General features: G+C 36.9%; 5 protein-coding genes across 6 annotated transcripts; 2 read left to right on the forward strand and 3 right to left on the reverse strand.

Annotated features, from left to right (window-relative positions):
* On the forward strand, nucleotides 1–4,187 carry LOC18606856 (secretory carrier-associated membrane protein 4). The gene is made up of 12 exons (XM_007040705.2): nucleotides 1–162; nucleotides 944–1,045; nucleotides 1,128–1,190; nucleotides 1,393–1,426; nucleotides 1,524–1,646; nucleotides 2,282–2,344; nucleotides 2,444–2,537; nucleotides 2,644–2,689; nucleotides 2,770–2,837; nucleotides 3,172–3,220; nucleotides 3,509–3,574; nucleotides 3,900–4,187. Exons 1-12 carry the CDS (start codon nucleotides 106–108, stop codon nucleotides 3,930–3,932), a joined length of 798 nt encoding a protein of 265 aa, XP_007040767.1. The 5' UTR covers nucleotides 1–105; the 3' UTR covers nucleotides 3,933–4,187.
* Nucleotides 5,593–8,917, forward strand: LOC18606857 (phosphoribulokinase, chloroplastic). Its single transcript, XM_007040709.2, has 5 exons — nucleotides 5,593–6,445; nucleotides 7,105–7,189; nucleotides 7,274–7,358; nucleotides 8,072–8,316; nucleotides 8,429–8,917. Exons 1-5 carry the CDS (start codon nucleotides 5,877–5,879, stop codon nucleotides 8,678–8,680), a joined length of 1,236 nt encoding a protein of 411 aa, XP_007040771.1. The 5' UTR covers nucleotides 5,593–5,876; the 3' UTR covers nucleotides 8,681–8,917.
* On the reverse strand, nucleotides 9,397–11,779 carry LOC18606858 (protein BASIC PENTACYSTEINE7). The gene is made up of 2 exons (XM_007040710.2): nucleotides 11,330–11,779; nucleotides 9,397–10,451 (listed from the first exon to the last, which is right to left on the reverse strand). Exon 2 carries the CDS (start codon nucleotides 10,420–10,422, stop codon nucleotides 9,712–9,714), a length of 711 nt encoding a protein of 236 aa, XP_007040772.1. The 5' UTR covers nucleotides 10,423–10,451; nucleotides 11,330–11,779; the 3' UTR covers nucleotides 9,397–9,711.
* Nucleotides 11,945–15,422, reverse strand: LOC18606859 (plastidal glycolate/glycerate translocator 1, chloroplastic). The gene is made up of 8 exons (XM_007040711.2): nucleotides 14,993–15,422; nucleotides 14,567–14,882; nucleotides 13,617–13,878; nucleotides 13,380–13,495; nucleotides 13,099–13,208; nucleotides 12,720–12,897; nucleotides 12,393–12,522; nucleotides 11,945–12,287 (listed from the first exon to the last, which is right to left on the reverse strand). The coding sequence occupies exons 1-8, from the start codon at nucleotides 15,335–15,337 to the stop codon at nucleotides 12,137–12,139; spliced, it is 1,608 nt and encodes a 535-aa protein (XP_007040773.2). The 5' UTR covers nucleotides 15,338–15,422; the 3' UTR covers nucleotides 11,945–12,136.
* Nucleotides 15,834–19,336, reverse strand: LOC18606860 (4-coumarate--CoA ligase-like 6). Of its 2 annotated transcripts, none has more exons than XM_007040713.2 (6): nucleotides 18,129–19,336; nucleotides 17,671–17,860; nucleotides 16,970–17,115; nucleotides 16,798–16,865; nucleotides 16,295–16,397; nucleotides 15,834–16,199 (listed from the first exon to the last, which is right to left on the reverse strand). In XM_007040713.2, the coding sequence occupies exons 1-6, from the start codon at nucleotides 19,191–19,193 to the stop codon at nucleotides 16,086–16,088; spliced, it is 1,686 nt and encodes a 561-aa protein (XP_007040775.2). In that variant the 5' UTR covers nucleotides 19,194–19,336; the 3' UTR covers nucleotides 15,834–16,085. The 2 variants fall into 2 exon arrangements, 1 of the variants encoding a protein (XP_007040775.2); XR_001926909.1 differs by having other exon boundaries at nucleotides 16,104–16,199; nucleotides 16,295–16,405.

Genomic DNA, 21,620 nt, shown 5'->3' on the forward strand with positions numbered 1-21,620 from the left:
CCAAGCTGGTTACAAGAGAGTAAAGTGTCTTCTCCATCTGAAAGCTCACTCAATCAAAATTTTGTCTAAATTTGGAGAAATTTTGGGATCTCAAATAGAGAGAAAATGAATCGCCACCACGATCCTAACCCGTTCGATGAAGAAGAAGTCAATCCATTTTCGGTATTAAATTACATTTTTTTCGTTTTTTTTTAGTTTCTCTTTTTTGCCCATCTCAGATCTGGATTTCTGTTTCTGTTTACGTCACGGGGGTGTTCTATTCGTTTTTCGGGGTTAGTTTGGGGATTAGGTTTCCGGAAGACTAGATCTGAAAAGGCCTGCTTGGCTAAAATGTCGGGGAGGAAATGGCCTTCGATTTTTTGAATTTCGTGTTTTCTTTTGTTGCGATTAATGGAAAAACCGTTGGGTTTATTTGATTTAACTAGTGGGAATTTCATTGTTTAATTTTCGTAAAAATGGCTTTTATTTTTTAACCTTGTAATGTAATTTTGCTTAAAGCTTTTTTTTTCCATATTTATCTTTGAGTTTCTTCAAAACTCAAGCAATTTGATAGCCATTCTGAAAGTAGGGTCAATTTGGTTGTTTCAAATGTGTTATAATTTCATGAACCTGAAAATTTATATACGGAGTGATATTAATTGTAATTTGTAAATTATGGACCATAGATGTTTAATATAAGCTGGATTTGAGCCTGAGATTGTTCTTCCTTGCTAGCCGTGTGACCATGTATATAATAATGCTAATACACGTTAGTCATGTTCATAGTTTATCCCATGTTAAGTGCTGAGCTCGTGACAATTAATACTTAATTGGGCATGATTCATATATCTGGTACAGGTGTTACTCGCAGGTTGCTTGGTCATGTCTCCTTGCTTAGTCTGTACATTATATTTAAGTATATTTCATCGTGCGCTTTTGTGTTACTTATTGTGAGTCATTTCAGAACGGCGGTGCTGTTGCTCCTGCACGACCACTGGCATCCGAACCTCTGGGATTTGGTCAGAAACATGATGCTACAGTGGATATACCTCTGGATACAATGAATGTAATGAAGTTTCAATCTCCTTTACATTTCTATAGCTTGAATACACATGGGATGACTGATTACTTTGTTGTTTTCATAACAGGAGCCCAAGAAAAAAGAAAAGGAGCTTGCAGCTTGGGAAGCTGATCTTAAAAGAAGGGAAAAGGTTATTTTTAACTTGGTGTTTGTTTAGGAGTGTGAATCACTTGCCTTTTTCTTTTGTTAATGTTAAATAAAGACTTATTGACCCAATTGTATCTTGTAATGCCTTCTTTCTTGTCCACTGCATTAAGTGTTCTCATGCTTTGACTGCGACTTGAGTTTTGAGTTTTCTATTTAACTTTTATTTTATTTTTTAATTTTTTCAGGACATAAAGCGAAGGGAAGATGCTATTTCTCAAGGTAAGAGAACGGAAGCACAAGCAACAGTTTACTTTTACTTTCTTTTCAATTATTGTAACTCGCTAAATGTTCCCTTTTTTTCATTATGGCATATCAGCTGGTGTAACTGTAGACAATAAAAATTGGCCACCAATTTTCCCAATCATACATCATGATATAGCTAATGAGATACCTGTTCATGCTCAAAGGCTGCAATATCTTGCATTTGCAAGTTGGCTAGGTATGGAAGCTAACCTTTCCACTTTGTTATTGTGGATGTTTTTCTCCTAATATCAATTCTCACTTTTTAAATGTTAATTTTCTAAGTTTTTATACAAAAGACACTGTTGTAGAATGTTTGCACTGAATATTATGGTTATACTACCTTTGCTTCTCTATCCCTTTTTTACTCAAATGAATGAAAAAGAATCCTTTTCTATTTTAGTTCTTTTCGACTTTAATCCTCAAGTATTTAATAATATTATTATTTTTCCATATATGCTTGTGAATAATTGTGGGCATTCTCGTGGTCATAAACCTAGCTGAGGCATCACAACTAAACAAGTATTGGATTTCCTCAAATAGAGTGTGCCCATTAAATTGGTATTTCCCAGGAATACTTAGTCTGAGGGTTCATTGATATTTGAGTGGATGTCATTACTGTCTAATGGATTCAATTAGTTTTTTATTTTTAAATCTTTTTATAGTTTAAACCTCGAAAAACTTAGATGTCATAACTCTCCTTGAATCTTCATTTAAGATGTACATTTTGGATATTATTTTACAGTATTTGGCAATACTAGAAAACCTTGCACCTTCTCCACCACCTCCTCTTGTTTGCTGATTACTGACATGCTTTGATTGTTATTGTTACAGGCATAGTTCTTTGTCTTGTTTATAATGTTATTGCAGTGATTGTCTGTTGGATTCAAGGCGGCGGTAAGTATTTTCTGATTCCTTGATATTTTGTAGTAGCTGTCAAATTTTGGTCCCAGCATACAATAATATTTATATTCTAACTTGGTTGATACAATGTAGGTGTTAAAATTTTTTTCCTTGCTATAATCTACATGTTGCTTGGATGTCCGCTTTCATATGTGTTGTGGTACAGACCTCTCTATCGAGCAATGAGGTAAATATATACTGATTAATTTAAAAATTCAATTTGTAGCATGAAAATGAAAAAAATTTTGGTGTGCTGATGATTGTTCTGCTGTGTACTTTGTTTCACCTTGCAGGACAGATAGTGCTTTGAATTTTGGTTGGTTTTTCATGTTTTACTTGGTGAGTTTAGTTTTGATTGACTAAGGCATCATTAGTCTTCTGGTTGATTTTCGTTTAACTTGTCTATTTGCTTTGTGTAGCTCCACCTTGGGTTTTGCATATTTGCTGCAATAGCTCCTCCTGTTGTCTTTCATGGGAAGTCATTGACGTAAGTTCTTCATTCCCTAATTTGTGCCCAAAATCAGAAGGACCTTGAGCTGGCAAATTTGTTGATTGTCCTAGCAATTTAGTGTAAATGTTACCTTGTTATGAAGTATGCTTTTAATGCGATTGACAATACAAATGATCCAAGCTTTTTATCTGCTGTTGTAAACACTTAGTGGCTGGGACATTCCAAAACCCTTTTTGTTCAGTTTTGCCTCATCAAAATGTTCATTAGCTGTTGGAATGTTCTTATGATTGTATCTTTTGATGACTCTAGAGAATCACACTTAACTTTGTATCTAATGGTTAATATATTTTTATATTGTCTCTAATTGCAGCGGTGTCCTGGCAGCCTTTGATGTTATCTCTAATCATTTGGTGGCAGGGGTGAGTTCTATTACTTCTGCATGTTGGCATAAGTTATCACTTATTATTTAGCATGTTGTAGGAATCTAAGGATGTGCGTTCTTCTCTCCATCTCAAATAGATTTTTGTTTTTATGGACAAATATAAATTAATAATTTGGTACCATTGTTTGGAAGATGTACATCAGAGGAGAGTAATGAGAGATATATGATCATACATGAATGCTTTTACTGCAGATAGAGTCCTATTATTTCATAAACATTATCTTGTTGAATGTTTGGGCTCTTCTAATTTATTTGTCCGATACAGATTTTCTACTTTGTTGGCTTTGGGCTGTTTTGCTTGGAGTCACTGTTAAGCCTGTGGGTTCTTCAGGTTAGAGACGACAGCATATCTCTTGATTCTTAACAGTATTAATTGAACTCTAATTATCCTTGTTGGTAAGAAAAGTTTTGTGTAGTCTTCATCCATCTGATCTTGCAATGTTGCACATAAATCCCTTCTATTTGCTTTTAAAGTTTTTTCCAATCTGTGAAAACTGAAAGACGGATATGATGCGACAAAGTTCATAGAATCAGTCTCAGAAATATAATAAAACCAATTATATGTTCGATTGCACCAGTCTGCTGCTTTGCCTTAATATTTATTTGCATGTAGACTGACAAAGTTTTGCCATTTTTCCTTTTGTTGGTTTGCGCAGAAAATATACTTGTACTTTAGGGGGCACAAGTGAGAGATTGAATTAAAGCTGAGGGTCCTCCTTGGATTTTTTGGTGAAGCCGCTTCTCATGGTAGTTTTAGTATATATATTTTTGCACATTATATTGTGTTTATCATTTTATAATTGTTGTTTGCATTGATACAAATTACAATGGGTTTTTGTATGCTGAATAGATTCTAGGAAATTACAGTTTCACTGCCTTCCGAGAGTGGTCTTTAATTAATTTCCAAATTCTTTTCCCATGTAATATATGCGTTATTTTGTTAAGCATGAGATCAACAAAACATGAACAGCGTGATTAACGATCCGAGCTACACCTAAAAAATTATGCTGCAAGGTAAAAACCTGGCCAATAGCGTGACCATAGGTGGCAAAATATCTCAGACTTGCAGGGCAGCTAGACGGGCATTTCGTCTTGGGAACGGGACTGAAATCAACCAGAAAACTGGGCTTTAAAAACCGGATTAGGCCCAAAATATTGTAACCTAGGAAGTGTTGAGAAATGAGGTGGACAATTAATTTGGGCCCAATCATAATTTTTGTCCATGGAGTTGAGACTTATTCTTAAAAGTACAACCAAAACAACTCCTGTCTGGTCTGATTCCTGCTGGAGCTACGAGGAAATATTTCACCACCAAACGACTTCATTTACTAAGCTCATGTGATGGTAGAGAGCACGATTAATTACAGTTTTATGCAGGAAAATGTATCAATATACAGAAACGACTTAAAAGTTGTGAATTCCATTACTCAAAACCTGAATCCTGCAACAGGTAGATAGTCAAATCTATATATGCTTAAAACATGAACAGGAACTAATCTAGCTAGTAGCAGATCTCAAAAGGTCTGCCTGGGTGAATTGTGTCCTCATGTCAAGAATTAATAGAGAAAATGTAGGACAAAAAGAATTGAAAATATGTATTCCTTTTTTTTTATACTAAAAACTTTGTTACATGAATTAAATTTAAAGTTAATCTACTCATTTTGCATATCAATTCAGAGATTCCAGGTATCAGTATTTAATTAGCACTCTTAATATGCCAACTTAGCTAACTTTCATGTGGAAATGGAGTCTTTCCTTTGGTTAGGTTTAAGGTTGGCGAATCTGCACATTCTAATGTATGCACACAGCATGCAACTGCTAAGACCCACAGTGCCACAAATGCTTTTTGCAAACCATAGGCTGTCGTTCTTCAAATTTCTTTGACCATTTTAGTGTTTTATTGTGGGCAGTGAGAGTAATTTGAGATTTGCGGTAAATTAATACTCCCACAATTTCAGAGAGGAAGAGTCCAAAGATTGCATGGCACAGCCTCCATATCACCTCCATCACTCCACACCCCAAACCCCTCATCTTTAACCAGCCACCCCCTTCATGCCACGTGGCAGACAAATATCCAAACTGAAACAAATAACCACCAAGCTTCTCCATGCCCTGTGTTCTATCACATATCTTATGCCATCACCTCATCAACAATTCCAATCTTTTCTCATAAATTAGTCCAATATAGTATATAGATATCCGGTGCACTTCACTTTTGCTAAGGAAATGAATTTTTGAAATGACCCTTTTATCCACTGCCAATTGAACCAAGTCCATTTGAGTCCCTTTCATTCTCACCTTAATATCACCTCCAAACTTGTCCAAAACTAGGGGCAGTCACAGAAACCCATAAATTAAAGACACCTCAGCTTTCCATCACCAGAGCAATACTGTTTTCTTGCTTTACATACTGCCATCTGTTTTCTTCAATCTTTTCCTCTTCATTATTTGTGTTCCAAAATTTTCCTTGGAAATCAAAGGACAAGAATCCAAACTCGTTTTTGCTTGGTCTTAGAGGACCATCTAAACAATTTGCCAGGGCATCCCATTTCAGTAATCTCTCTCTGTCTCGAAGCTCTCTAAATTCCCCTTTCCGGGGCAGACAGAAGAGGAGAAAAAAAGAGAGCTAAGAAATGGCAGTCTGCACAGTATACACAACTCAATCTCTCAATTCGACATGTTCAATCTCCACACCAACGAAAACCCACTTGGGTTTTCACCAAAAGCAGGTGGTGTTCTACAGCACTGGCAAGAGAACTAGCAAAAGAGGTAGCAGCAGCAGCGGCGGCCCGTGTGTCATAACCTGCTCAGCTGTTGATTCACAAACAGTTGTGATTGGTCTGGCTGCAGACTCAGGATGTGGGAAGAGTACCTTCATGAGACGGCTAACAAGTGTGTTTGGTGGTGCAGCAGAGCCACCCAGGGGAGGCAACCCTGACTCGAACACACTCATCAGTGACATGACCACCGTGATTTGCTTGGATGATTATCATTCACTTGACAGAACTGGAAGGAAAGAGAAGGGAGTGACAGCACTTGACCCAAGAGCTAACAACTTTGACCTCATGTATGAGCAAGTTAAGGCTCTCAAGAGTGGTGTTGCTGTTGACAAGCCTATTTACAACCATGTTACTGGTCTTTTGGATCCTCCTGAGCTCATTAAGCCTCCTAAGATCCTTGTCATTGAAGGACTGCACCCCATGTAAGTCAAAAAACTAGAAACTAGAGCCATTCATTAATTCCTTCTTTCTCAGCCATACATCTGTTCATGAAACTTTGGAATTATCCTCCCTGCATGTTTTGGGCTGTTTTTGATGATAAACAGAAGATTCCATACGACTGATTTTGTTATTATGGGAAATAAGTTAAACTCCCCTTTTTCTCTGTTTCCTAACCCCAATGTCAAGTTAAATCAATTTTTCATTATAGAAAGCAAAGCCCCCATGCATTCCTCGATTAACGTCCAATTCTCAGCCAGTTGGGCTCAATTATAACTTTGGCCCATTGAAATTATTGGTTTTAACTTCTCGGCATAAGCTTTTGGCCTCTTCTATTTATTCTCAGGCCAGGTTTTCTTTTCTGACTCAAGATGGGAAAAGAAAAAGAGAATCAGAATTAGCAAAAAACAGATGCTAAGTATTGATATTGTATATTTGTTTTAGTATATCTTTTGGGCTTGGACTCAGTAACATTGGAGTTGGCCTTCCAATCCCTGCCAATTACGTTTGTGCTATTGCATATTACCACTTGTTTAATGTTTGTTTATCTCTATAGAATATTTAATACATTTTCATTCTTTTACTACAACAATTATTTCTGGGAATCACCCAACTTAAGCGACTGCTCTGTCCTAATGTATAGGTTCGATGAGCGTGTGAGGGATCTGTTGGACTTCAGTATCTATTTGGATATCAGCAATGAGGTCAAATTTGCATGGAAAATTCAGGTGACAAACCCTGTCGACTAATGTCAAAATGTTCTGGAAACCCAATGCCTGGATTTTGTTCTTACTTGGTTGAAAACATTGCAGAGGGACATGGCTGAAAGAGGGCATAGCCTTGAAAGCATTAAAGCTAGTATTGAAGCCAGGAAGCCCGATTTCGATGCCTTTATTGGTAAAAACACTACATAATCCCCAGTCAATATTCAATTTTATTTGCAAGAAATCCCATTTGTAGAATTTAATAGAAAATCCTAAGTTCTTGAGCTGCTGCAACCCTTAGCACCAGACCAACAATGGAAGAAGTATATAAACTTAGTAATTGCTACCTCGTCAGATTTTTTTTTGAAAGGCAGGAATATTATTGATCATAGTTTCTCACAAAGGAGAATAACAAAAGGCAAAGTCCCAGTAAGACTTGCAGAGAAACATGAAAGTCCTCAAGATCAAGAGCGAGAGACTTTATGACCCAAAACAAAACAAAAAGCAAAATTCCTAACCTTCTAAGTACATTCAATAAAACCCACAACATCATATCTGGCATAACCCAACCATAATCCTTTGAACAATTAATTCTGCAGCTAATATGAGAATAAGCCAAAATTGAAGCAGCCCACAGGGAGAAAAGTGGTTCGACCCCATAACCATAATTGTCACGTGGCCAAGTCAGAGAAGATCTTTTGGTTATAGCCGTCAAAGTAAGCACTGAAGTTTGAAGCCCTCAAAACAGCGTCACCAGCTTTTATGTGAGGCTAGAATCGATGTTTTATTCGTTCAGAAAAGTTAGACAATGACTATTTTATGTGACAATTTCTTGTTTTGTTACAATGGTGTCCCTGCAAATTTAAAGATGCGAGACATTAACCATTGTTGTGCTTGGTGGTGCAGATCCACAAAAGCAATATGCTGATGCAGTAATTGAAGTGCTGCCAACTCAGCTCATCCCAGGAGACAACGAGGGAAAGGTTTTGAGAGTGAGGCTGATAATGAAAGAAGGGGTGAAGCATTTCAGCCCGGTTTATCTGTTTGATGAAGGCTCAACCCTCTCATGGATACCATGCGGAAGGAAGCTCACTTGCTCTTACCCTGGCATCAAATTCCATTACGGCCCTGACACTTACTTTGGCAACGAGGTATGCATTTGATATATTATTTCTCAGTTATATCTTTAGTGAACTCAAGTTCCCAGACTTTGGGTTTAACTCTTTGAGGCCAATGTTTGTGTTTCTGTTGGCTTTTCTTTAGGTTTCTATTCTGGAGATGGACGGGCAATTTGACAGATTAGATGAACTCATTTACGTTGAAAGCCATTTGAGCAACATTTCTACCAAGTTCTATGGAGAAGTTACCCAGCAAATGTTGAAGCATGCTGATTTCCCTGGAAGTAACAACGGAACCGGCCTGTTCCAAACCATTGTTGGATTGAAGATAAGAGATCTGTATGAGCAAATCACCACAAGCAAAACTGCAACTCCACTAGAAGCAACAAAAGCCTAAAGAGCTGCCTTTGGGGTTCATAAAATTATATCCTCTTTTCAGTTTTCGCCTTTCCACTTCCTCCCTTCTTCACGTTTGACTCTTGAGCGTTAGGCTGTTCCTCTCATAAGAATTGAGTTATACTCTTTTGTATTTATTGTCTGTTGTAATTCTGTGGAGATATGTAATATGGAGAAACAAAAATCAGAGATCAAATTCAAGTTAAGAAGTTCATAGAAGACGAAGCTTTTGACATCATCTCTCCTCTTCTACGTCCCTATTGTTCGTACCATTGATGATGCTATAATCTTCAAAAAAAAAAAACCATTGATGATGCTATGACTCTTGGTTCTTTTCCCGAGTAAGAGGATTGGCCATAGAGCATGGCCATACTGTGACGTTTTCCTTGCATTTCTTGTAACCTTTGCTTACCTATCTCACCTCACCTATGCATTTATTTTCATCATAACCCCCCACACGAAGAAAAGTGAAGGTAAGAGTGCAATCCGTTTTATAAACTTTAAAGCAAGTTTGAATCGTCTGAGAAAACACGACAAGTTAAGTCTCTTCATGCAGTCCAGATAAGAGATCATCAAGGGCAAATGGAATTATGAATTATGGAAAGCCAGTGCTTGTGAGGATTCAGATGAAGAGAGAGAGAGATTCTAACAAACTAATAAACACATACGAGCTGCAACTAAGCAGGGAAGATGGTTTGCAACTTTGCATCCTTAACATGAAGAAAAACTGTTATGCCCAGTAACTGATTTCATTAACATACTTAACATGTAATGCAAGTACTAGCAAATACGGTGCGAAATAACATCCATGCAAATAACATTTAAAGTTATTTTTACAAACATCAGGCTTTCAAATGCAAAGTAGCACCCCCTTCTAAGTTTTAGGGAAAGAAAGAAAAACTATATTTACACTCCGACTTGTCAGCCCATTTCCAGGATATAGCACTAAACTACAATCAAACTAGAAAGCAGAGGAGTAATATATATTTGAAACTACTATATACATTACTCAACTACCAGCCATCTGCATCTCTATTTGATTGTAACAAACTTGTTTGTACCATGCCTAGCCCAGTGCTCCTTCAAGTCAACAGGATGAGAAAGATCATGACCTTCAGCCGCAAGTCTCAGAAGAAGTTTCAAATATGCTCCATTGCTCATTTTTCTCCCAGCCATGCGAGCACCAGGCCTGGTGGAACTCATGGGAAGAGGATATTCTGATATATTAATAGTACAACACGATGATTGCCAACCACCAGCACCCCACTTGTAGCACACTCTTGCAACACCTGTACATGAGCAAATGGGGGAAGGCACCCCAGAGAAATCGAAGTTTGTTCCATCAAGATCAATATTGAGATTCTTCTTCTCACGCTTGGCTTCTGGGATGACTGTTCCCTTAGCCTTCTTTGGAACTGAGGGTTTCTTCTTGGGCTGCTTTGGCCTCAGAACCTTGGATGCAATTTGATTAGAACCCTTCACAGACGGATTCTGTTTGCCTACCCTGGTGCTTTTACTCCCCAAATCATTGTTCTTCCCTGACTCAGTTGTGGGAGCAATGGAACGAATGGGAGCAACAACAAGACCAGGTTCATGGTGTATTTGAGTTCCTTGCAGAGAACTTAAGCCAGGTCTGGATGTGGGGATGTAATTTCCAGTATAAAACAAAGAAAAAGGTGAAACAGATGATCCAGTGTTGGTTTCAGGCATCATGTTCTTATTGGAATATGACCCCATCTTCATAGCTATTATTTGATTCTGCAGCGCAACATCTACAAAAACAAAATTCCAAACAAGATGCTAAATGATTTTCGAGCACTAAAAAATGAAAAAAATCCAAGCCTTTCTAAAGTCTTGCATATCCTTAAATGTTCTACTATCTATTATCTACTTTCTCCTTCATAGAAGATGCTGTATGTGCAGGCTCATGCAAAATGAAAATATCACCCTAGCAACGATCCCAATTCTTTGCTAAACAACAGAAACTGAGAAAAACTTGCATGCATAAACTTATACATCTTTTGAAAAGAGAGTGGAAAGTTCTGAAGGTATCAATAAGTATGGGAGAAAACCAGATCACAACCGCAGCTAAACAGATTGCAAGACAGAAAATTCATGTCAAGAGAGGGAACAAAAAAGTGAGAAACACCCTCCAAAGTCCAAGAAACTGAAGAAACAATAACAAATGCACACTACATCAGAATAAAGCTACCTCAAATTCTGTAAATAGCTACTATGGAGCAGAAGCAAACCATCAAGGTAAAGCATATGAAACAGGCTTTAGATAACTAATAAAAAAGATTCCATACAAACCCCAGTTCAAAACTGACGAGGAAAAGGCAAAAACAAACCACATTAAGATGAATGAAACCACCCAAAACCCTGAAACCAAAAACTATTACCCATTAATTAGAAAACCCCATTTGAGGAAAAGCATCAAAGAAACAACTGACAACAAATTGCATAAACCCATTTGTCAGCCTGAAAAATCAAAGGCCAAAAGACATCACATTTAGATAAAAAAAAAAAACCAAATTTTTTTAATTAGTAACCGACAACCATAAAGCAAGAAACTCAACTACAAAAGAATAAACTCTAAAAGCTGGAAAATCCATAAACTATTTAAGGTACAGGGTTAAAAGGAACTTACAAGCTTGGCAAGATCTAGCAGGAAAGTGGTTCTAGGCAAGTTTCTGTGCTGAAAAATCTAAGAAGAAGAAACATAGTAAGTAACTTGTTATCTGCAAAAGAAAGTTCCCACTTGTATGGTTAATGGTCTCAGTCTGACTGAGCAGTGAGCAGTAAGCGGAGAGCACCAAAAGCAGTGTAACCGTACTCGCTATCTTTTCTCTCTCTGCCTTTGGGTGTACAAAGAAATTGATAAAATATTCGTTTTCTAATTTATTGCACGAATTCTTTTCTCAATCTCAAGAGAGTGAGACTCCCCTTACGTTGGTAAGGGTTTCGTTTGTCTCCAAATACTCTCCCGCACTACATCCACATGTCTAACATTAACATAAGGGAGCTCAAGACTGTTCTGCCACTGGAAGACATTTGTGCCGTGTGAAACATGGTGGCATAGTCCTGTTTGTTCATTTCTCACGTTTATGATTTTCATTTTTTACTTCATTACATCCTTTAAGTTTTATAATTTAAGATTTATACTCAAATAATTCCTAATCCTTATTGATTTACTTAAATTAAACTCATAATTTTTTAAATTTTTTCTCTTTAAATGGTATCTTAAAGTAAGTTGAGAGAGCTATAAGGAGAACAGAGATTCAAACTTTGATCGTAAATCCTTTTAAGGTAGATTACAATCGTTAGGTTAAACTCCTTAATTGTTTAAAAATAAAAGAAAAGGGTTTTTTGGCTGTACAATAAGTTAATCTCGTGGAACAAATTTAGAGTTGTAACTGATATGCAATTGTTGCAGAGATTGTTAGAACTGATAGTTTCAGCCAATAACTGCGAGCAAGCTTTGCCTGATTGCTGGGACTGAGCAAAACAGTGAGCCAAATATACCCGTTAGACCATAAGCAATGGCACAAAACGGAAGGGCTTCAGGCTCCTTGGCCGACAATGCAGCTGTTCCCAATCCATGGGCACTGGAACAAGATATAAAAGAAAGTAAATTTTTAAGAATAGATGCATAATCAAGAACATGTTTGACAGACAACAAGTGCATAATCAAGGAAAATTGAGGTATATACCTAGATGCAGTCGCTATTCCTCGAGCAATAGGGTCACGGAAACGTAATTTGTCGAGCATTGCTTGCACAAAGTTTGCACCAATGAGACCGGTCACTACAACTGCAGCTGCTGTGAGAGATGAATTTGCACCTGCAAGCAATGTAGACAAGCTATCATATTGGCTGAACTTAATCAGATTAATATAGATATACAGGTTACAGATTGTAACATGATTCATCTCCATTTATGTGCTCCCTGTCAAAAATTATTCCTTCAGTTGTATCATACATGAACCAGAATATGAAGTTGCCAGCCATCTTCTGGAAAGTGTAGTACCAGTATCTTACCTTCGAAAAAGGAAACAATGGTGAGGGCTAATGCCACTGTTATACATCTCGGTAGAATTGAAACAGTCAGACTTGGTTCTAACCCAACAAGACGTCCGACAAGAGCAGTTGAATACAAAGAAAACAAACTCGAGATGATGATAGATATGAATATCTCAGCTGCATGTCTCTTAATAAGCTGTAAAAGTCAAGGGATGAATTAGGCAAAACCTGATGATGTATAATTGATACTAAGAATCTGCCATTAAGATGAATATATGATAACAGCAAAGTTGACCCTTGAGATAAAACTTATGCTTGGCTTTTTGATCATTGAAAGTGTGAAGGGCGGATCATGAAATCTGTCTCATTTTGTTGAATGTAAAGGGCAGGTAGTTACCTTTCTCTGTTTGAACATTGAGAAAGCAAACGAAAGAATAACAGAGCCCAAAAACCCCATGAGAATATCACCGGCTCCAGGATTGGATGACACTTTTGTAAGGTAACATCCTGCATACATTAAGTGCAAAATTATTTTTTACATACATTAACAGCCACATGGTATAAAGTGGAAATCTTACTACTGGATACCAAGAATTGCATATTTGAGGATGGGATGTAGATGTCCATATTGGTTTTTCTTTAACTAAATCATAAAAAAGATTCACTTTAAAATATTACCTAAAACTGCATCAACTCCCAACCGAGATATGTACCCAAAGGCCAATGCTGCCAGATCTGCAGACAGTGCACAGCAAATAATTGGATGAAAAACTTTTTTCACACCAGACGGCAACCTGAAAACAGGAAGAAATGAAAATTGGTAAAACTTTCAAGAAACAATACAAATATAGAAGTTTGTTATTTGGAAAAACTTTGTCCATATGAATTGCTCAAAAGAGGACAATGAGATTTTACCCAGAACCAACCATGTAGCCTAGCACGGTGGAGGCAAGTAGGAAGGGGAGGCATGTGCGGGCACTTGTCCCCAATGCTGTAGGATAAAATATTGCACTAACAAATGATACAAGAAAGATACCACTCCATGTCCAAAATTCTAAGGGAGAAAAAGGAGAAGGTTTTGCCATAGGCTCAGCATCTGTCATTTCTGTCTTCACAATTTTTCTCACAGCAATAGCTGTAAAACCCGCAACACAAAGTGAAGCTAACCAGCCTCCAGCTGCAGAGGAATTAAGAAGGAAGAAATGTTGTGACAGACATCAATAACAAATGCCAAAGCATGACAGTAGGTATGCATGAATAACTGATGAGTTTAGGATAAATAGGTATGCATGAATAACTGATGAGTCTACGATAAATTCAGAAGCTATTAGTGTATCATTCCAGAGCCAAAAAGTACAATTTCAGTGTGATGCTGACATTTATATCAAACAGAGACACCTATACATACATCCTAAACTTACAAAAGAAAAAGTTGAAACTTCCACTAGAAACATTCGTAAACCTTTCTCACAAAATGTTCAGAGGAAGGTTCCAGCCACCAGACAATTTCACTTTTTTTCATCCTAAAAGTCCAAACTTAAAATTCAACTTTCCACTACAAAACACGACTATCTATTCGATAAAGCTTAAAAGGAAGGTTCCAATGGTGATAAATCTTCTATTTTACATTTGGAAGCAACAAGGTCATGTGATTTCAAGGCATTTTTGTTCACAGCGTCTCTGATACTTTAAAGAGAACAGTAATTGTTCATGCACATAAACAAGGAGAGGTATAATGCACTTGAAGTAAAAGAAAACTAGTGAATTCAAAAGAATCAATGCCTCAGAAAAAGCCACCCTCAATAGAATTTATAATTGAAATAAATTAAAAAAAAAAAACCTTCATCAAGGCTAAAGTATAACACCTATGATGAAGCATATCTTGAGGCCTGAAGAAGCAGGAATATCTCTAACGGAAAGTGGCAGAACCACCAAAGCCGGAACATAAAACAATGGAAGCCATCTTTGTACGAACATGAGGGCTGGCTCAAAAAAGTTCATCAAGCTTGTAGCAGCAGCAGGGATAGCAGTATCAAGCATCACCAAAACAGAAAATATACAAAACATTCCAAATAGTGCACTGGGAAACTTTATAGCAGCAGCCACAAAAGCTTTCTTCAAGAATTTATCCATTGCCAGAACTATCCCAAGCGAAACAACCAAGTGCAATACCCCAAACACCTATATTAAATAAAATAAAATAAAATAAAAAGAACAACCCTTGATCAAATGTGATGAAGCATTTGATAAAGTTTTCCTTTTTATTAGAAAAAAAAAGAAAATTTACTTACTTTCTGAGAGATAGTGGAGGTGGAAATGTTACTACCGTCTGAAGCAGAGGATTTGACAGAAACTGTTCTGCTAGAGCTAGTTTCTTGAGGATCCATTTGCAAGAAGCTGGAGTTGGGTCCAAGAACTCTAACGGATACCAACGATTTATGGGGAGGACCGGAATGATTATGCTCATGTTTATATGCCTGTGGGTTTCCATTGAAAGCAACGTGCGTTAAATTTCTACGGATCCTGTGGAGGTTTGGCTTAAAAGTGAGACAAGTTAAGGAAGGGGATTTGGAATGATGGTGGTGAGTAGGAGACAGCGACAAATTTGTGGGTGTAGCCACCAAAGGAGCTGCCATTGAAAGAGCTAAAGAGTGACCAGAATTTCCAAGAAAGTTGCCATTTTCACCTTGCGAGGTGACTGGGCTATTTTCAAAAGTTTGTATGGACCTAAAATAACGTTGTCATCTAACAGGATCAGATTTTTTTTTTTGGGGGGTGGGTGGGGTTTGTGGGGGCCTATGGATAGTGGCATAGTGCCGCTTGGTAAATTTACAGAAAATAGCAACTTTAGCAAATTTACCTAAGAAATTCTTGGCTTTTTCGCAAATGTTATGTTCTCTAAAGATAGATTGATGATGCTTGGAAGATCTCTTGGCTAAGCACATCTTGTACCTAAACAATGGTAATCTAACGGTGGGAGTGGGAGTTTTCTTCCTGTTTGTGCTAGATTGTCAAGTTTTAAGATGTGCCTTCAGTTTTCTTCCCAATAGGTGGGAATCTGCCTGTTAACTTGCTTTCTATAATTGCACATTACATTACTTCAGATTAAGGAAAGGAAAATGCTAAACCGCATTAAAAATGGTGAACAATCTAAGTTGGTTAAAAAACCATGAAGAACAGCAACGACCTTCAAGCTTAGCACAGCAGGCAGAGCAGGCAGCAGAAGTATCTCAGGCAAAAGGTTATTAATAAAGCATTAACTAATTACATGAAATGTTTCAAGACTAATATGAGTTAGCAGCAGATAATTATCTTTACAGCTAAATGTCCTTGCTTGTTTGAAGTGAGGCTGCATAAAATCAGCCACTGCCCCTATCAGAGATCTTAAAGTCTAGAACTTAAGAAGTTCCTAAGCTCTCTTCTTAGGGTCTTCCCTGCAGCAGACTTTGGTATTGATTTTGTAAACACCACCTTTCTTACTTTCTTATAAGGTGCAACCTGATATAAATAGAGAAGAAAACACATGGTAAGTGTTTGATAAACAGGGAGAGTATAAGAGTACGATATCCACAAAAAGTTAGGAACTTCCACACCTGCTTAGCCACGAAGTCCATGACAGCTCCCTGGGTCAGTGTGCTACCTTGCCTCCTCACCACAAATGCCACAGGAATCTCACCAGCTTCTTCATCAATGGCTCTAAAGCACTCAAAATCAATAAATATGAAGGTAAGTAGGGTGAATTAAAGCAATTGGATGAAATTCAACCCCATCATTCATATGGCTGAAAACAGTATCAGGTGCTAAAAGATGTATGGTAATGGTTGCAACTTGCAATAATTCATTCCATAGACAAGTTAATCAGGCATTAATCTACAATATAACCCTCCTTCACTTAGGTTTCCGGTCCGCACTTTGCGATTTATTGTTCCACATAGACATGGTGCTTCTTATTAGCTTCATTATGTTTAAGAAATCAGAGGCCAATGCTTAGCATTGGAGATTCATTTTATTCGGGAAGAAGTGTAAATAATTCTCTCCACAACATGTCAAATGTCCACCAGGAAAAATTTGAAACAGTTGGAAAAATAATACTTACGGAATTACAGCAGCGTCAAGTATCTCAGGATGGGAAATCAGGATGGCCTCTAAATCAGCAGGGGCAATCTGGTACCACAATAACATTACAAACACCATGCTAACGTGATTAGAGATCACTAGACTTTGTCTGGTCATAAAGTACTAAGATGACAGGGAAGAAAAAGTCATGCCTGATAGCCCTTGTATTTTATAATCTCTTTTAAGCGGTCAGATACATACATGTACCCATCTTCATCAAAACAAACAATGTCACCAGTGCGTAGCCAACCGTCTTTGTCAATTGTCATCCTGGTGGCCTCAACATTATTTAAGTATCCTGGGAAATTAAGAGAACCCTACCAAGTAAGCTACCCAACAATATTTTGGCTAGGAAAGTGTGTCATGCTTCAATTCATCCCTATGAAATTTGATATAGACATAAGAATTCAACAAGATGTCAATGTAATCCAAAATTTTAGGACGTTTCCATTTCTGAAAGACGTAAAACTGAATAGAAAGTCTTTTCCTGCTGCATGGACTACTTTAAACAAACTGCAAACATGTTTGTAAGTCTAACTGGACCACTGATCATGCAAATAAAGCACCCTACAAGTATAGAAAGAAACAGTTTAAATGTCACAACACTAGTCATATTCAAAGCGCCACAAAGATGAGGGTACACCATGCGGAATTCAGAAGTAAATTGGAGACGAGAAAAACAGGGCATAACACACCTTTGCATGACAGAATAATCTGACATCAGTCAAAACCAAAAGGAGGCCCTACTAGAAAACAGGGCATGGCACACCTTTTATCTCTTCTAACATGTAAGACACTAGCATTGACTGGATGGTGACAATAAAAGCATTTCGCGGAAAAGATGATTAATTACCTTGCATAATTCCAGGTCCTCTTAGCCAAAGCTCTCCATGACTGCCAGGAGGCAGAGAAGAGCCAGAATTCCAATCCACCACTTTGGCTTGCATGTTTGGAGCTAGAAGTCCTACTGAAGAATATTTATGATGTTTTTCATTGTTGAAGCCACGGTTTCCTACTGCAGTTGATTCAGTCATGCCATAACCCTGTCAATAGATATAATTCAAGCAAGCTTTGTAATTGCCCAAGAAATTTTACATATCAATCGAAAAAGAGCGTAAATTTATAAAATTCTACTCTGAACCATAGTTTCATGTCGAAATTCAACATTAGCATTCTCAGAGTCAGAGAAAGCAGTAACCTCTCGATCAACAAAAGCAGAAAGGTACAAAATCTAAATAGCTTATTATTGGAATGCAAGTTGTTACAGCATGATAACTTAAGAGGTCTATGTCAAAACTTAAGCCTTGGTACCTGAATGAAATCAACATGAGGGAGAGCCTGAACAAAGTCCTCTATCGCTTTCCCGCTCAAAGGAGCAGCACCGCAAGAAACCTGTTTCAAACTCTTCAAGCTATTTTCACAAACACCCTTGGCTCTCATTGCCAATGTTGTCAGTATAGGTGGAACAACTGGAAAGTGAGTAACTCCATATTTATCAATTACTTTCACCATTTCGGTGGCATTAAATCTCCTCATGACAACAATACTAGTCCCCAGTGATAACAATCCTACCACAAAGAGTGATAGTCCATAAATATGGAACATTGGTAGAACAGCTAAATACACATTCTTTGAACTTGAATACTCGTACTGTAAGGCCTCAAATCTTACAAAAAGCTCAACCATTGCTATAAAATTCCCATGTGTAAGGACAACTCCCTTACTAACACCGGTAGTACCTGATGAATACATTATTGCTGCAGTGTCTTGCTGCCTAATCACTGGCCTTGGTGCCTTATCAAATTGCCCCCCAATAAGCTTATGAAAAAGTAAAAAATCAGTCTTTTCTGAATCCAAGTTCAAGTTTTCTGGTACCCCAATTGCATGAACACCCAAGTTCTTAAGTTTGTCAACCTTGTCAAGTAGTGTAAAAGCAAAACGCACACTGGAATCAGCAATCTGTTTCTTGATCTCCAACATACTAGTTAGTGGATTCATGGTGGTAACAATTGCACCTAAATATAAAACACTCAAGAAAATAATGGGGAAGTGAACAGAATTTGGCAACAAAAGCAAGACCACATCACCTTGAGAAACACCCAGGTGGTGGAGACCAGAGGCCATTGACTGGATCAAAGGTAAAAGCTTTGCGTAAGATATTGAATACCCAGATGAGGAATCAATCAAAGCAGTGACCCCATCATGTTGGTGAGAGAAAATGAAGGAAACAATATCAAGAAAATGATCCGTGGGGAGGGATATAGAGGAATGCTTGCTGGAATAAATTCCTGTTTCTGGTGAATACCAGTCAGGAAAACGAGTTGTCTTGGATTCTGAGGGTTGGAAGCTGAAATGGGAGTTCAAGCTCGTTGCCATTGATGTAGAGTTTAGTTAAAAAAGAAAAAAAGACAGAGAAAGAAACGTAGGAACTTAAAAAAGAAACGAAACAGAGGAGAGGCAGAGCAGAGGAGAAAAGGTTTTAGTTTTTTAGTTTTCACGTATGCGGCTCGTGCTGCGAAAGAAACGTTTATGGTTGCTTTTGTTTTTTATAATCACAAAGGAGTTGCTTTTAACGTCCTGCACCAGGGGGTAAGTATGGATGGTCCAGTGGTTCGGCTTGGGATCGCCGACCATTCATGTAAGGCTGGTCCTAAAAATTGTATATCTTAATTAGAAATTAATGTAAAGTTGACTTTGAATTTTATGATTTAATTAAATATAATAATGTTTCATTGTTATAATAATAAATTACAATCAAATGGTTATTAAATTCATGAATATTATGAGAACATTCATGCATCCACGTTTTAATTCATTTACTATCTTTAAATTTTAATATTTTTTTATGTGACTAGTAACCCTTTGTATTTATTCATGTATTATTTGCATTAAATATAAATGCTTTAAATGACTCATTAACTTAATGATCAAGAATCAACATATTTATAAAGGATTTTTTATGATTTTTAACTAATCATTAATTTAAAATCGATTTAATAGTCGATCTAAAGTCATGAATCATTGAAAAAAATTCAATTTTAAAAATTTTAAATTGTAAATCATCAATTAAATCATAAAATTAACCGAAGTTCGATTCAAAAATTTAAGCACGAGTCAAATTCACGAGTGATTGTGAATCATTACTTACCCAACCCAAAATTGAGTGGCATGCAATAAAACAAAGTCAATTGGGTCCATGGAAAATGATAAAATGTTCTATTCGCCAGAATTTTTTTTTTCTTTTCCTACGACGATGATAAGAAATTCAAGAAACCATTTTCTTTCACTTTCTCGGATTCTACTTTCTCCCTAATTGATTCCTCGAAATAGGGAAAGTAAAATAAATAAATAAATACTTAATTAATAGTACTATTATATGTTCAATTTGCTTTGGTTAGGTACATGCTTCTAATTTAAAATGTCTTAACCGACCTTCATTCTCAAGACATTCACGAATGTTTGACTTGGTAAAAGAAGTACAACTTACTCAATTTCATTTTTGTATTAAAAAAAATAAATGGGTTTTCTTGATCTAAAAAATCTGCCAAAATGAAAGGAAGAAATTAAGCTAACTTAATTAATTATTTTTTAAAATTATTGGAGTGGTGATAAATGTAACAACGATCTCTTCACTTATTGTTAATTAATTTTAAATTTAATATTTGTACCAAGAATTCAATAACAACATCAAAAGTGGAGAAAAACATCTCGACCATCTGATCAATGTGTTGGTTTAATCACAAAGAATAATAATCTATGACAAATAAGAATGAGATCTAATCAATTATCTTTTAAAATGATGATGGAAAAAATTACATATAAAAATATATATTGAACATATAAATATGATAAAAATATCTTTACTTATTATTAATTGATTTTGGAATGGATATTTGTCTTAGATTCACAAAATTAACAAAAATGGAGAAAGCAGACATGTGGATGTGTTGGTTTGATCAATATGGACAATCATCAATAACAGAACAAAGGAGGAGAGACATGCAACGGTGGTAAGATGATGGCACATGTTACCCCATGCATGCTCTGTTTTTCCAAGTTTCTTACAGGGTTCAAGTGAAGGGAGAGAGCATCTTAAGAAAGAGTTCCCTTCACTAGGAATATGGATAAACAATTCCAGTAAATCTAGTGCTGTCATTTGCTTTCATTCTTTGAACGACTCCCGACGTTTCTTTCCCTTTGATTTATTCGCATTGACTTTGGAGTACGACTTGAACATAGTTTTACCATTTCCCTGAGGAAAGAAAAAGTGATTCCCGGTCTGCCAAATGGGTCTTGAACACAGTTTCACCATTTCCCTGCGGAAAGAAAAAGTGATTCCTGGTCGGCCAAATGGGTCTTGACTAACAAATTCTTCATCATCCGTATTGATCCAATTACCATTTCGGTCCAAGATGGCAATCCGAAGCACCATGAGCTGGAAAATGATTACCTCCTTGTCAAGAAACGTTCATGCTAAGTCATCTGGAAATGAATGGCTTGACTCAACAATGGATGAAGAATGTAGATTCGTTTGGACATGGGGTTGGACTGAATCTAACATCTTGACCTCGGGCTGATGCTGATGCATTCGCTTTCCTAATTCATGTTTGGTCCAGCAGCCATGGCCTCGTGCACTAGTACTCAATTCTTGAATTGATTTGGTCATATTCTAGTGGTTCAACATTTCAACTTCAAAAAGAGAACGCAATATATAAAAACAAGAATTCTATTATTAATCTGATGCATAATTTACACATTAAAACAATTGTCAAGATGATGTAGATAGTAGTACAGTTCATTCTG

Source organism: Theobroma cacao, chromosome 3, assembly GCF_000208745.1.
Source record: "Theobroma cacao cultivar B97-61/B2 chromosome 3, Criollo_cocoa_genome_V2, whole genome shotgun sequence".
NCBI lineage: Eukaryota > Viridiplantae > Streptophyta > Magnoliopsida > Malvales > Malvaceae > Theobroma > Theobroma cacao.

Coding starts and splice junctions, on each gene's coding strand:
- LOC18606856 (XM_007040705.2), top strand. CDS start 106: ATGAATCGCCACCACGATCCTAACCCGTTCGATGAAGAAGAAGTCAAT. Junction 1,046..1,127: donor TACCTCTGGATACAATGAAT/GTAATGAAGTTT, acceptor TTTTCATAACAG/GAGCCCAAGAAAAAAGAAAA. Junction 3,575..3,899: donor TAAGCCTGTGGGTTCTTCAG/GTTAGAGACGAC, acceptor TGGTTTGCGCAG/AAAATATACTTGTACTTTAG.
- LOC18606857 (XM_007040709.2), top strand. CDS start 5,877: ATGGCAGTCTGCACAGTATACACAACTCAATCTCTCAATTCGACATGT. Junction 6,446..7,104: donor ATTGAAGGACTGCACCCCAT/GTAAGTCAAAAA, acceptor CCTAATGTATAG/GTTCGATGAGCGTGTGAGGG. Junction 7,190..7,273: donor AATTTGCATGGAAAATTCAG/GTGACAAACCCT, acceptor AAAACATTGCAG/AGGGACATGGCTGAAAGAGG.
- LOC18606858 (XM_007040710.2), bottom strand. CDS start 10,422: ATGAAGATGGGGTCATATTCCAATAAGAACATGATGCCTGAAACCAAC.
- LOC18606859 (XM_007040711.2), bottom strand. CDS start 15,337: ATGGCAGCTCCTTTGGTGGCTACACCCACAAATTTGTCGCTGTCTCCT. Junction 14,883..14,992: donor CCTCCACTATCTCTCAGAAA/GTAAGTAAATTT, acceptor TATTTAATATAG/GTGTTTGGGGTATTGCACTT. Junction 13,879..14,566: donor CAAGATATGCTTCATCATAG/GTGTTATACTTT, acceptor ATTCCTCTGCAG/CTGGAGGCTGGTTAGCTTCA.
- LOC18606860 (XM_007040713.2), bottom strand. CDS start 19,193: ATGGCAACGAGCTTGAACTCCCATTTCAGCTTCCAACCCTCAGAATCC. Junction 17,861..18,128: donor CTCATGTTGATTTCATTCAG/GTACCAAGGCTT, acceptor ATCTATTGACAG/GGTTATGGCATGACTGAATC. Junction 17,116..17,670: donor AGGACCTGGAATTATGCAAG/GTAATTAATCAT, acceptor TTAATTTCCCAG/GATACTTAAATAATGTTGAG.